The 15,412-nt window shown below is 40.5% G+C and overlaps 1 protein-coding gene across 7 annotated transcripts in view; it reads right to left on the bottom strand.

The window, feature by feature from the left end:
- The window catches only part of fanca (FA complementation group A), a 93,294-nt gene extending 78,512 nt beyond the window's left edge, over positions 1–14,782 (bottom strand). For 2 of the 7 annotated variants that reach the window (XM_085991629.1, XM_085991628.1), the window contains exons 1-9: positions 14,203–14,780; positions 12,285–12,394; positions 12,036–12,129; positions 10,369–10,511; positions 8,781–8,876; positions 6,914–6,987; positions 5,302–5,414; positions 3,640–3,722; positions 1,711–1,744 (exon numbers count right to left, since the gene is read on the bottom strand). In XM_085991629.1, the coding sequence (XP_085847755.1) occupies positions 1,711–1,744; positions 3,640–3,722; positions 5,302–5,414; positions 6,914–6,987; positions 8,781–8,876; positions 10,369–10,511; positions 12,036–12,129; positions 12,285–12,394; positions 14,203–14,278 (823 nt within the window). In that variant the 5' untranslated portion in view covers positions 14,279–14,780. Of the gene's footprint in view, positions 1–1,710; positions 1,745–3,639; positions 3,723–5,301; positions 5,415–6,913; positions 6,988–8,780; positions 8,877–10,368; positions 10,512–12,035; positions 12,130–12,284; positions 12,395–14,202 lie in introns of all 7 variants that reach the window. The other 5 variants (XM_085991630.1, XM_085991627.1, XM_085991626.1 and 2 more) reach the window with 5 other exon arrangements.
- Positions 14,783–15,412: the final 630 nt, after the last annotated feature.

The following is a 15,412-nucleotide window of genomic DNA, read 5'->3' as shown; positions in this document are numbered from 1 at the left end:
AATTGTAGGCTGCAGGAGAGATACGAACAGATGAGGCCATGCATGGATTTAAACACGGGGATGAGAATTTTAATGTATTGGGCATTGGAGGACCAGGAGCCAATGTGCGTCAGCAAGGACAGGAGTGATGTGTGAGTAGGACGATGTAGCACAGAATACAGGCAGCAGAGTTTTGAATGAGCTGAAGTCTACAGACCATGGAGGATGGGAGGCCGGCCAGGAGTGTACTGGAATAGTCGCGTCTCTGAGGTAACAAAGGAATGGATGAAAGCTTCAGCGGCAGATGGGCCGATGCAGGGGTGGAGGCAGACTATGTTACAGAAGGGAAAGTAGACGGCTTTTGTGATGATGGGGTCGAAAGCTCAGCTTGGAGTTGCTGAGGAATCAGTGGCAAAGGTACAGAGTTTGTGGCAGAGGCTGACGATGATGACTTGTGTCTTCCCAATGTTTAAATAGGGGAATCTGCAGCTCATCCAAGACTGGATGTTGGATATGCAGTCTAACAGCACAGACAGTGAAGAGAGCAAGACAGGTATTGGAGTGGTAGTCGGTGTCATTAGCGTACATGTGGAAGCTGACCCCATGTCATCACATGATGTCGCCAAGATGGAGACGATCTATCTTTGGGGGGCTCTAGAGAGAACGGTGCAGGGTTAGGAAGAGAAAAGTCATTGCTGAAGATGCTCTGGCTATGATTCAATAGGTAAGAGTGGAGGCAAGTGAGCGCAGTCAAACTGAGCTGAACAACGAAGGAGACATTGGAGGAAGAAGATGTGGTCGACCATGTCAAAAGCTACAGAGCAGTCGACGAGGATGAGCAGGGAAAATGCCCCAGTCACAGAAGATGTCATTTGTGACTTTGATCAGGAAAGACCTTTACAGGAAAGATGCTCTCAGGAATTGCTACCTTGGTGTAGAAAAGCTACGTTATAACAAAAGAAGGATTATTTTACTTGCAATTTTCCCTCAAGTACAATTTTGAAAGGATCCAACCAGCATCACAATTCTTCCTCTGTCATCAGACCATACGTAGCAGGGAGAATTGGGAGCAATGTATACATACTATACAGAAAAACATGGTTCTGGACTGTTAAAAATAAATGCTACACCAGCAGACTATAAACTATATTGGCCAGTACTTCTTTAGTGACAGGTTGATGTAGCTCATGAAAAAATAAAAGTATTGGAATGTGAATCAGTGCTAGCGTTGAAAGTAAAACACTGAACAGATTATTGAAAAAGTGAAAGTAGGTTTTATAGTACAATAGAAAATCTAATCCAAGGTTTGGGATGGGCTTACCTTGGTAAATGGATAGTTGTATAGTGGTCAAGAAATGACGATTCAGGAGACTGGCATGGAAGAAACCTTATTACAGAACTACCAAACTGAACGATGAGTGACTGAACATGGCAGTTTGCTTAGTTACCACATGGTGCTCTGAATAGTTCGAGTAACAGGGATTCTGAACATGTGAGAGTACAAGATCTGAATTTTACACAAACCTCTGAATTTTGACATGTCCACAGTCTATTCCATATTCATCTTTCCATTTTATTGCAATTTTCAAATAAACAGCCTTGTTAGGCATATCATTAACAGTCGATTACAACCACAGAAACAACATATTTTACATCAAACATTACAGCAGTCATTTAATTGCTGCCTATTCTAAATCCACAATATGTGCACAGACAATGAACTTTACTTACATTGAAGCATTCTGTCCAACACTGCAAAACAGATCTATTAGTAAGGAGGAAAACAAGGCCATTTCAGTAAAGCTGTATAATTTCAAAATATAAACCCATTCCAAGGAGTTGCAGCTATCCTGCTGAAGGCATTATTCTTGATCACGATTTTTGTCCTGGGCCATGATTATGTTTCAGTGCGGAAGAAAGTAAATAGGACGGCTTCTTTAATATGGCTTCTACTTCAGTCGACTCAACCCCAAGAAGTGAAGGATAGCCCAGAGACTACTGCACTATGTAGTGTAAATGGGTACCAAAGGGATTTTCTTTCTGAAGTTAGAATTGAGACACAAATTATAACCATTTAAAACATCTACAACAAAAAGAAATAAAAGTTTAACCTTTTTCAAAAATCTCCTTGCAGGCCATATTTTCTCTTTAAGAACATAAGAAATAGAAGCAGGAGTAGGCCATACAGCCTCTCAAGCCTGCTCCGCCATTCAATAAGAACATGGCTGATCTTCTACATCAACTCCACTTTCCCGCCCTATCACCATATCCCTTGATTCCACTACTGTCCAAAAGTCTATCGCTCTCCGTCTTGAATATACTCAACGACTGAGCATCCACAGCCCTCTGGGGTAGAGAATTCCAAAGATTCACCCTCCGAGTGAAGAAATTTCTCCTCATCTCACTCCTAAATGGTCGCCCACTTATCCTGATGCTATAACTCCTAGTTCCAATTTGTAACTAACTTTTAGCAATTTTTTTCCCCTGAACAAATGTAATGATAATGCTTTTGAAGAGATGGAGCATTTGAATTTGAGAAAAAACGGACTTAATTCAACGTGTGTGGCTTCCAGCAGCTCTCTTTAGAGCTCAACATAGAATGTTATTCACACTGGCCAATTCAGGCTGGTGCAAAGCTTCAAAAAGGGAGATAAAAAGGCATTTGAGAATATTTCATACTGCAATATACTCTTCACTTATGATGTTCGGAACACTGCAAATCATTCAGCTTTAGCTCCCCTCAGAAATGTAAGTAAATGTTTTGTCTGGAGATGATAATTTGAAGCATATTTTCAGGATAGCAACAAAGAACAGGTTTCAACAACATCCTAAACCAGAACAGTGAAGCTCCTGCAGTTTATACATTCATCTAAAGATCAATAATGTGACACAGAATTCAACACAACCCTTTTATATGCGTGTATTTTTTTAAAATTGCACACATAGTCCCGTTTACCTTTTTCCAGAGCTTTCCGACTGTAGATTTACTATCAGAGTTTGTATCTTTCATCCCTGCACCACCATGGCTACTGAGTGCTTGTATGGGGCTTGATGTTATGTGATAGGAACAGGGCATGTTTTGTGACATTATGACACTAGATAAAGGTTGTGATAGAGCAGTAAGAGGTCATGAAAAATAACAATCTATTTTACAATGGTAATGCTCTTGCATGTATTAACAACTTGCATTTATATAGCGCCTTTAACATAGTAAAACATCCCAGGAGCATTAGCAACAACATTGACACTGAGCCACATGAGATATTAGGACAGGTGACCAAAGAGGTAGCTTTTAAGTAATGTCTAAGTTAATAAGTAATAGCCAACAGGCATACTGAACAAATAAACTTTACTGGTCTTGTATTTTATGGATCACTTACTCAGTTCACACTGCTAAATTCACAGAGGTAACTCCAATGTGAAGCGGTCCTGGCAGCATTGACCCCCCTCATGACAAAAGTGTCAATTTTGGCCATGGGCGTGGTACTGGATTAACACCATGTTAGCAGGTGAACTCTGCACATCTACTGAGTGGAGGGTTGAATTCACTCTCCTAATGTTCATGCTGTGGATTTAAAAGGTTCCAATTGTGCAAACACTGCAGACCTCAGCTAGTAACTCTGGATCCCGGTGAAGGTGAAGCATCTGAATCATCCTCACCTGTGGAAAGTGCTGCACCTTAGGATCTGACGCCACACCATTCAGTTCCTGGAATCCATTTCTCACTAACAAAGTCACAATGTCTGAAAACACAAAATAATATTTAGTAATCACAACTGAGAAACAGGCAAATCAGAATTACTACAGTTATGGAGGTAAACAAATGCTGGAAATTGGAAATAAAGCAGAAAATTCTGGAAACACAGAGCAAGTGGTCAGTATCTGAAGAGGGGCAATGTGGGGAAGTGTTCGGGCTGTACATTCGTTCTCTGAACAGAACTGTTGTGTATTCTTAGCCTTTTCTATTATATTCTTGCTTTCTTATTTATCTAGATGAAAGTTAATGAAGCTTAGTTGAAAAAACACAATTCAGGTAAATTATTGCAAAACAGGTGAATAGAAACAAAAATCGCACAATCTGAAATTAAGACAACGGGTCAGTATAATACTACACCCCCCAAACACCGAGACCACCACCAGTCCAACTTCTCGGTTGATCTGCCAAGAGGTCTTTTTTCATAATGGATGAAGGTGCCTTGTCCAGAAACCAGGCCACGGTTAGCAAGTTTGTCACCAGAGGAAAATTTAAGGAATTGGATTAAACTCCTATCTATTAACGGTCCAACACTACTGGGCCAATGGCCAAGAATTTCCTGGATCGTAGTTGCGCAGAACGCCGGCCTCTGCGGCAATCTTGCCAATGGGAACTTGCACAAAAATGTCCTGCAGAGCTCATTTGCCAACGCTGAAATGCAAAGACTGGCGTTAAACAAGCGTAAACCCGCACGTGTTGGTCTCTTGCATGGGGCGGGGCTATGTAAATGAGCACCAGAGGGTTTCGGCAGACATATCTCGGCGGTGGCGCAAACAATCGAGTGAAGGTTTGGTGTAGAACCAACGTAAATTACATCTGCGCAAATTTCCTCGTAAAAATGGCGCAACTCCACTCTTGAACTTCTTGGCACAATTACAGCGCAAGGAAATGTCGGGCCAATCATTTTGTTGCTGTTTGGTCAAATGTTTTGCTAATTTTTGAGTCAGTTTAAGTTTCAAAGCACATTACAGTTTCATCCATATCAGACTGCAAAAAGTAGATAATCATTTTCTTACTGTAGGTGAAGACTGCAAGGTCACACTTTTAATGCAGGAAAAATTGTAAAAAACCTGTTTGAAGAAGTTATTTCTATGAAAGTGAATAAATGCATCCAGAGGTGCTTCTGCTGTTCAAAGTAGAGATGTAACTATATGAACAAAGGCCCTTCAGCAGTATCAAGTGTGCAAATAGTCAAAGGGCAGCCATACAGCTTTTACAGGAAGCAGCACTTTCACAAGGACACACTACTGGGGCATTACCACAATGTGCAGAGGTGATTTTCTAGGTTTCCTCATTGTAGATTGCCAGCTCCCACTGTACCACAATAGTCAATAGTTCTGGGAAGATGCAACATGACACTACTCATCCAGTGCATACGAGTTAAGGTAACAAAATGCTTACAAATGGCAGGGCATAGTAAATAGGCTGAGACACACCAAAGTAAGCACACAAACAAAGTTGACTAACTTCATTTCAGTATAAAAGTAATTTTCTTGCCTTTAACTAATTTAGAAGATTGAGTGTTTTGCATATACTGCATGTTTTAGTATTTCAACCATTCTCCCTACCCGATTGTATCTGCCTCTGTATATCTTCGTACTGGTGTTGATCCTCAGTCCCCAAGCACAGGAGGCACAGATCATCGAAGAGCCAGTGCACCACAGCAGTCGCATCAGGGTTACTGTTCACAGAGCAGAAAATCAGGGCTTCTTCTCCTGCAATCAGCTCGCCAGTACGGTTTTAAACATTAGATTATGAAGTTTGCATTCTTCTGGTAGCTTTGAATAAAGGATCCTCTGCAATTTTCTATTGATACTATAAAATTATTATACAATGGTTTTGTAAAAAGAAAATCTACTAGAAGAAATTGCTGTGGTACATCATCACGGCAGTTCCTTGTTCTCCTTCCCCCATGGGCTCAAACTCTGCCTGGCCAGATTCCCCAGTTTCAGGCATCACTGCAGCTGCTTCCCATTGCTCCAGCCCTGGCTGCTGCCACTTCTGGATTATGGGCCAAGTGGAGAAGCTGAGGCCAAGAATCAGTGGCAAAATGGGGTCTCCCCTACCCTGATACACGAGTTAAGAGTGAAGTCCCAATATTGGTATCATCATCAAAAAATTACAGCAGTAATACTTAAAAAAAAAAACTACTTCATTGCATGTACTGAAGACAAACGGAAAGAGATAGAGGGAGGGGGGGACAGGAAAATTAGAAAGTTCAATAGAAGCTAGGAGACATTTATAGGCGCAAAGGGGAACAATGATTTTCTACATTAAATGGTTAAAGTTTTATTGTGAACCTAGATGTTACAGTAAAAAAAAAAATGGAATTGTAGAGAGTGTCCACTTGAATAAAGACAAAAGGTTCTGTACTTTCAATGATTCCTCAATATGATCAATTGGTGAAATGTTTTGACAAAACGGGTCAGCACCACATACCTGCAACTTTCCTGCACAGATTAAGAATAATAATTTGAGGCAGTCTGAAACCTGAAACAGCTGCCGGCTCAGGACTTTTATTATATGGGAAAAATTAGGGACTGGGATATACAAGGTTAGCACCAATCTGAGGCACGGTTGATTTAATACAACATATCCAACTTTTATTCGTGCCATGTAACGTGTGCTGAAGCCAGAACATTTTTAATAGGTGGTAAATGTCTCTCTCACATATCAAGGGTATACAATTAATACCCAATATATAAACACAAAAAAATTGGAACCATACAGATTAGTGCAAAAAAAGTAATTTTACAAAACTGAATGGCAAAAAAAAAAAAACTATCAGCTACTATGCCGATGTAATAAAATATTAGGATCATAAAAAGGAGCAACACAAATTGGATGTGGCTGCTGTGGGCACATAGCAAATTCTGGAAAAGCAAGATGGAGCACAGCACAGGCTAATGTAAAGGGAAAAAGAGGAAAGACCAGGTACAAAGGGGAGGCTATCTGGAATAGCACAAATAATGTGGTACTAAACCTCTTTGTATCATCGCCTTTCCTTCCACCCCTATAGTGGTTCTATGCTCAGCTCTGTATCACAACTCAATTATCTTTCTGCAGTCCCACCTGAAAACGATCCTCATGTCCTCACAAGACAACCAGCCGCTCAGCAATGTTGCCACCAATCACTGTTAAAGGGACACAGAAAGCTATTTATTTCTTCAATGGACATACCTCGCTACCAGCTCTTCAAGGCTCACAATGTTCTCCTTCTGCAAATGCCAAACAACTTCCAGTGTGGGTAGTTCCTATGTCAAAGAAAAATATTAAAATTATATTGTCTCCATCAGCAACAGCCATCATAATCTACTGGAATTTTTTGAGGGTGTAACTGGTAGAATAGATAAGGGAGAACCAGTGGATTTGGTGTATTTGGACTTTCAGAAGGCTTTCGATAAGGTCCCACATAAGAGATTAGCGTGCAAGTTAAAGCACATGGGATTGGGGGTAAGTTACGGACTTGGATAGAGAACTGGTTGGCAGACAGGAAGCAAAGAGTTGGAATAAACGGGTCTTTTTCTGAGTGGCATGCAGTGACTAGTGGGGTACCGCAGGGATCGGTCCTAGGACCCTAGTTATTCATAATATATATTAATGATCTAGACGAGGGAACTAGATGTAATATCTCCAAGTTTGCAGACGACACAAAGCTGGGTGGGCATGTGTGCTGTGAGGAGGATGCAGAGAAACTCCAGTATGATTTGGACAAGTTGGGTGATTGGGCAGATGCATGGCAGATGCAGTATAATGTGGATAAATGCAAGGTTATCCACTTTGGTGGCAAAAACAGGAAGGCAGATTATTATCTGAATGGCAATAGATTGGGAAAAGGGGAAGTGCAACGAGACCTGGGTGTCCTTGTGCACCAGTCGCTGAAGGTAAGCATGCAGGTGCAGCAGGCGGTTAAGAAGGCAAATGGTATGCTGGCCTTCATAGCGAGAGGATTCGAGTACAGGAGCAAGGATGTCTTGCGGCAGTTGTACAGGGCCTTGGTGAGACCACACCTTGAGTATTGTGTGCAGTTTTGGTCGCCTTATCTGAGGAAGGCTGTTCTTGCCATGGAGGGAGTGCAGCGAAGATTCACCAGACTGATACCTGGGATGGCAGGAATGACGTATGAAGAGAGATTGGGTCAATTGGGCTTGTATTCGCTAGAGTTTAGAAGAATGAGAGGGGATCTCATTGAAACTTATAAAGTTCTGACAGGACTAGACAGACTAGATGCAGGAAGGATGTTCCCGATGGCGGGGAGTCCAGAACCAGGAGTCACAGTCTAAGGACAAGGGGTAAGCCATTTAGGACTGAGATGAGGAGGAATTTCTTCACCCAGAGAGTGGTGAACCTGTGGAATTCTCTACCACAGAAGGCAGTTGAGGCCAATTCATTAAATATATTCAAGAAGGAGTTAGATATATTTCTTAAGGCTAAAGGGATCAAGGGATATGGGGAGAAAGCAGGGACAGGGTACTGAATTTGGATGATCAGCCATGATCTCATTAAATGGTGGAACAAGCTCGAGGGGCCGAATGGCCTACTCCTGCTCCTATCTTCTATGTTTCTATGACACAGCACTTACCGTGAGAATGTACCATGTATACCATAAACTGGAACATCAAATATCAGTAACCAAAGAATAATTGTAATTAAAAAATTATGTAATACTCTTCTATTTATAATCCTATCCACTGGCAGAAGATAGAAAAACAATGTTTTAGAAACTTAATTTGTGTTGAGAAATAACCATGGAACTGGTAGACAGGAGGTAACATTACAATAGGGAATATAGCATCGTAGGAAAGACAGATTCAGATTTTAGTTTAGTCCACTGTATGTTTTACTTCAACACAAATTACAATAGAAAGTGAGGCACACAGACCAAACAAAAACCACTAACAAAATCAGATGACTGATCAGCGGAACGGCACTTCATTTCACGCTGAACAAACCTTTGGTCACAGAACATATTGTGCAATCTTGCATCCAGAGATACAGCTTTAGTTGTGACCCCATAATTAATACTGCACTGGATCTTTTACCTCACCTTTGCTTTCCAGATCTCCTCACAGAATTGCAGTCGGCTGAACATGCTGGAGGACAACAGTTCGTGCATACTCTGAAGTAAACAGGCAAGCATACTCTGGAATAATATGATATAATATAATTAGTGAACGGTGACATCCAAAAATGAAATTGCCACTTTTCAGTTTTGTTCTGTTACAGAATGCCCATTTTATTCTTTTGTTTTATAAATAAATAGTGATCAGATTCTACTGTTCATTTAAAAAACAGAATCTTTTTCCATTCATCAATCGTTATGATTATTGCCATTTTTTAAAAACTCTTGACTCCCTCTGACCATTTAAACTCTTCCAGAATTAATGTTCAGAATCAGTAGAACATAAGACGTCGGATCAGGAGGTCATTCGACCCCTCGAGCCTGCTCCGCCATTCAATAAGATCATGGCTGATCTAACCTTGGCCTCAACTCCACTTCCCTGTCCACTCCCCATAACCCTCGGCTCCCTTACCTTTCAAAAATCTGTCTGTCTCCACCTTAAATATATTCAATGACCCAGCCTCCACAGCTCTCTGGGGAAGAGAATTCCAAAGATTCACGACCCTCAGAGAAGAAATTCCTCCTCATTTGTGTTTTAAATGGATGCCCCTTAATTCTGAAATTATGCCCCCTAGTTCTAGATTCCCCCACGAGGGGAAACATCCTCTCTGCATCTACCTTGTCAAGCCCCTTCAGAATCTTATGTTTCAATAAGATCCCCTCTCATTCTTCTAAACTCCAATTAGTATAGGCCCAACCTGCTCAACCTTTCTTCATAAGACAACCTAATAGAAGTCATTGTACAGCCTATTTTTTTCCCCTCCCTAGTATTTTGGTGAATTTCTGTACTCATCAAGGCAAGAGATGTTAGTGTTGGGGAATGGAGTACTTTCCCATTTTAGACACTCAACTCAAGTACAGTTGCAGAGTTATGCTCCCTCTACTCTGATTCGATAATGTGCCATAGCTCCCAGCCTGAGAGCCACCTCCTAGTGCTCCACTGTGATATTTCCATTTCTCACACCAGCCAGCCTGTGTCCTCTTGAGTAAGATTGTCAAATATTGTCAAATCAGGGGCAGCTTTATATTGAGGGGAAACTACAAACTGCCGCCTGCTCAATTTCACTTCACGTAGAACAAATAGCTAACAGATTTTTTAAAAACGTATACTCCGTCCAAATCCAGGACCCTAACTTGAAAAAACTGTTAGCCCACAATACCACTCATCCCAAGCAAGCTACTTACAGTTCCAAAGAATGTTTACCAGACAGAGGGCAATATGGTCCTGGACTCTAGCCATTGGGAAGGCACACAAACTAACCTTTGCCAAAACAGTGGGAAGCATCTAAACATTCCTCCCTTCCTAATATTTTCAACAGAAACTTGAACTATTTCAAATCAATCACTACTGTCGCTTGTTCAACATAAATCAGTGGCAAATTCAGATCCACCACATGGCATTCTGTAGATAACTAATTTAGAATAGTTTTTCCAGTCCTGCTACAGTATAAATATACATTTACTGCCACCATTTGCATGTTTAGATCAGTCTGATCAAAAGAAATCCACCTACTCGTTGAACAGAATCCAATGTAACAGTACGCCTGGACAGAACCCCAAGTCGCATTATTTGATGAACTTTCTCCACGGATGCTCTGGCAGACAAAAGCCCGACAGGCAGGTCCATCTGCAAAGCCTGCTCTTGTAGAACTGAGGCTAGGAAAGATACATGCTGGCTAGTAAGTACATGAGAAAAAACTGGATAAATCTTTCAGATTTCTTAAAAATGTACCAATATAATAGGACACAAATACATCCTGATGGTTTCTAAAACTACTTAAGCATAACAAAAAGCAGATAGTCAACAAATCATCGACCTTACCTAAAAGTAAAATTAATTGGGTTGTGCAGTGGCTCGAATCCTCATGCCCTAAGGCTCAGTGACAAGGCATAGGGATGAATGCAGGTTTGAATCCTGTTTCATTCAGTACCTGATCTTAGCTGCAGCTAGCAGACTGGGGGGGGGGGTCACCCTTGTAGCTACAGAAGTGTTGAGTATATCGAATACTGCTATAAAACTTGAAACAGAACACATTGTTCTGACACCAGGTAACAAATGGACTAAACCATTAATTTTGAGCCTCCTGTTTTTAAGTCCACTCACCAGTGTGGTTTTCTTAGTGACCTGGGTTTAAATTCTAGTCTTGGATGGCATTCTCACTTGGGTTTGTCCCAGACAGCTGATTGTTGATCTCAGCTGGGCTGTTCGACACAGTGTTACGCAGCAACAGTTCAGCACTTCCTGCTGCAGTGATTCACAGTTTAATTGCAGTGGGGTCTATCTGGCTAATAAATAGTGGTAATGTTACTGGACTAGTAATCCAGAGGCCTCGACTAATGATCCAGAGACGAAAGCTGGTGACCATGAAACTACCGGATTGCCATAAATCCCATCTAGTTCACTAATGTCCTTTAGGAAAAGAAATCTGCTGTCCTTACCTGGTCTGGCCTATATGTGACTCCAGACCCACAACAATGTGGCTGACTCTTAACTGCCCTCTGAAATGGCCTAGCAAGCCACCCAGTTGCAACAAACTGCTACAGAAAACAATAATAAGAATAAAACTGGATGGAAGACTTGGCACCGACTTCAGACACGACAACGAGACACCCAGCCCAGTGGACCCTGCAAAGTCCTCCTCACCAACATTTTTTTTTTAATTTGTTCATGGGATGTGTACGTCGCAGGCAAGGACAGCATTTATTGCCCACTAATTGCCCTCGAGAAGGTGGTGGTGAGCCGCCATTTCAGAGGGCAGTCAAGAGTCAACCACAATGCTGTGGGTCTGGAGTCACATATAGGCCTGACCGGGTAAGGACAGCAGGTTTCCTTCCCTAAAAGAACATTAGTGGACCAGACAATCTGGTAGTTTCATGGTCACCATTATTGACACTAGCTTTTTATTCCAAATTTATTTAATTAACTGAATTCAAATTTCCCAGCTGCCGTGGTGGGATTTGAACTCACGTTCTAGATAATTAGTCCAGACCTCTGGATTACTAATCCAGTAACATAACCACTATGCTACTGTACCCCAAACATCTGGGGACTTGTGTCAAAATTGGGAGAGCTGTCACCTTGTTGCAGGAAAACAGACATAGGAAAAATGTTGATTGAAATTATTAATGCAGAATTAAAAACACAAAACATTCCATGAGCAAATTATGTAATAAACCTACCTATAAAAGAACCTCTGGCAGGAGTATTAGCATTGTGATCCTCAGAGTTAACTTTACCACGATTAAATAAACATCTGCTCGCCGACCCATTTACCTGTAAAGAATATCATGATGTTATTTCTCTAACTGAAATTTCTGTTCTTAAAATAGGAAATGCACCTTTTCAGAACTAACATTGCTCACCTCCCTGTCCTTCTTTGTAAGTCTTAACTAAGCTACTAATTTAGGAAAGTCAGCCATGTCTGTTACCTCTAGGAGCAGGTCACCAAGGTTCTGATGGTGCCTCATGAACTGAATCACAGTCTCCTGCAGCCGAAGCTCCGAAGGGTGTCTCTGTCGCTGCCTGCGGGTTCTTGCACCTGAAGAAATTAAAGATAGTGAACTCCCTTAATTACTGTACATCAACAAATCGCAGAGCAATTTCCAAACCATCAAAAAATGTTCACCAAGACAGGACTACACTATAGTTATTTTTCCTCTGTTCCCTTCATTCCCCATCAATCCCAGGTTAAGTGCCCATTTTTGGGCACATTCCTTTTTTATTATTGAAACATAACTGCTCCACAAATCAATACTAATCAAACATTCTAATCCAATTCAATTGTTGGTTCTAAAAAATATATTTACAAACACGATGAGAATTTTTTTTTAACTTATCAAAAGACAGCATCAATTCCGTCAACATTAGCAAATCATCACAGCATTACCAGTTATCAATTTATTATTTATATGATCAGTACTGAAGGGCCATGTCTACCATATGTGAAAGCTATTTCATGTAATTTATTTCAGTTGTCATTTCGGCAACAACTATTTGTCTGATTGTACTGACGGTGTTTAAATTTAGGTTGTAGCTTTAAACAGAGCGAGATAAAATGTCTTGCCCATGTTTATATAGAGGGTAGATTGACAAGATCCCTGTGACATGACTACATTATCATATCCTTACATTACAAATGTGAAGAACTTTTAATAAGTAGCCAGCATTTCTGCAGTAAGAACTTGCTGCAAATTCCATCATGGCATTTCAAGGCAGGCTGTTCCAGGAACTAAACTTTCCAAATAAAATAGCTCTACCCCTTGAAATGTATTTCATACCTAAATTTAAACAGTTTCATTGGACAGGAGGAGAACGTCCTCTGAAAGTTTGGAACCTGATTCTGCCTGTGACCCAAAAAATATTGAAGGACAAATCACAAGATGGAGAGAGATAAGAGAGGTTCCTTAGCTCACCCAACTGTCAGTCTTGAATGACTCTACTGTTCTTGCCTCTACTATTCTACCAGGAAAACCATGCCAAGTGCTGATCACTCATTATGTAAAGAAGTTCTTCCTGATATCTGTCTAAACTTTCCTTTCACAAGTTTAAACATATGCCTGCTTATTACACTATCCCAGCATAGCTTGAACTAGCACCGCAGATTAAGCTCGTCTATACCTTTCAATAGCTTTTATCCTCATATATAGTCTCATCACAGTTGCTTCCTTTCAATGCTAGAGTCCCAGTTACTCCAGTCTTTCTTCATAACTCAATCCTTTGAAGCCCTTAGCTACACTGTCTCCATAAAGTTTTCTTTATTTCTTAGTGACCAAAACTGAACACAATACTCAAGGTGATCTGACCAAAGCATTGCACATCTTTAGCATGACAGCTTCAGACTTGTACACAACTGACCTAAAAATGGAATTAAGCTTTTTGCTTTGTTTATTGCTACCCCAAAGTGATGACATTTTAAATGCCAAATCTCCTATCACACCCAGAAAGATCCCTTTTCTGCTTCACCTTTAACAATGTCTACACCATCCATACTATGCTTGTGACATCTATTTTTTCTACTGTGTGGTACGATGCATTTATTGTACCTAATAATTTCATCTGCCACTAATTTACTCAATTGCAGACTTTATCTAACTCTTTTAGTTGGTTCCTGGTTTGTTTTGTATCTTTACAAACAAACATTTAATATAATACTCGATCAGTTGATACATATTACCGTAGAATGTAAAGTGATTTTAGCAAAAATGACATATGCTCTTTTGCACCACCACCCCCCTCCCCCAAAACAAAGTTTACCAGGCAATGTTTGGTGAAAATTGTGTCCCGTTAATTCAGCCCCAAACTTGAAAATAAAGAACCATATTAATTATAAATTCAGTGTGAACTCACCCAATAATTGTGGGAGTGTCTTTCTCTGAGTCGCATCAGGGGAACAAGATCGATCACCGGAGGCAACACTGGACATTCTGTACTTTACACAAAAAGCACTATATATGCAACTATATGTACAAATCTAAATAAATACCACCTTAAGTTAACAGCTTCCTTTCATGTTATTCCCTGCTGCCTACATCATTCCTTCCAGACTGTAAAACAATGTTAACCTCTAACTCTCTCTCAGTACTGTATCTGCATTAAACCCTAACTCACATCTCTCTACTTCAACTATTAAATAATAGCTCTAACTCTGCTAGAAACAATTCTGGTGATAATTATTTTAAATTCACGCTGCTGCTATTTATCTCTCTCTCTCTCTCTCTCTCTCTGTTGTGGCTGCATGAATTGCTAAACCTAAATTGGTAATACCCTCTGCTCCGGTAACCCTAACTCACCGTTGTAATTGTACAAACTTACAACGTGTTAATAATACTAACTTACTCTCTCCTACTGCTGTAATAACGCTATTACTTACAATCTGCCCACTGCTGCACTACATTAAACATTAAACACTAACACTTCCGCCCTCCTGCTGGTCCCGCGCTGCGACGGCATTGGTGGATTATTCTCCGGAAGTCGCTGTCTATTCGTGGATATCGTTTGATTGATGGGCCGCCCAGGAGGCGCTGACGTCATATAATCCTGCAGTTGCAGAGAAGTCCTTGTGTTAGTTTCCAATTCTGTAATTCTTTTGGTAAAGGTGCGTGTGTTTTTTTTAAACATAAGCTATACATTTCTTATTTTTCCCAAAATCACAGACTTTAGAGAGCAACTTATAACGAACAGAAAACGCATAGTAAGTGAGTTGAATTTTGGTTTACTTAAGTGTTGTTGCAACTTCAGTTGTGTGAAATAATTTTCTGCGATAAAGAACAGGTTTTGTTGTCATTCACTCTCATTTTATCCAACAAAAGATATTACCCTTACTTATGTGTAGTACTCATGGAAGATATGCTCATTAAGTTTGCATGAATAAAATAGTCAACCCCATAGTTGGGTAGAATTGATTGGGGAATGTTACTCAAAGGGTTGACGGTGGATAGGCAATGGCAAACATTCAAAGATCGCATGGATGAACTACAGAATTTGTTCATCCCTGTATGGCATAAAAATAAAACAAAAAAGGTTGACTCAACTGTGGCTAACAAGGGAAATTAGGGAT

Source organism: Somniosus microcephalus, chromosome 6, assembly GCF_052327205.1.
Source record: "Somniosus microcephalus isolate GS21.2 chromosome 6, FLI_Smic_1.0, whole genome shotgun sequence".
Lineage (NCBI taxonomy): Eukaryota > Metazoa > Chordata > Chondrichthyes > Squaliformes > Somniosidae > Somniosus > Somniosus microcephalus.
The sequence above is the reverse complement of the archived record's forward strand: the minus strand, read 5'-3'. Positions and strand labels throughout refer to the sequence as shown.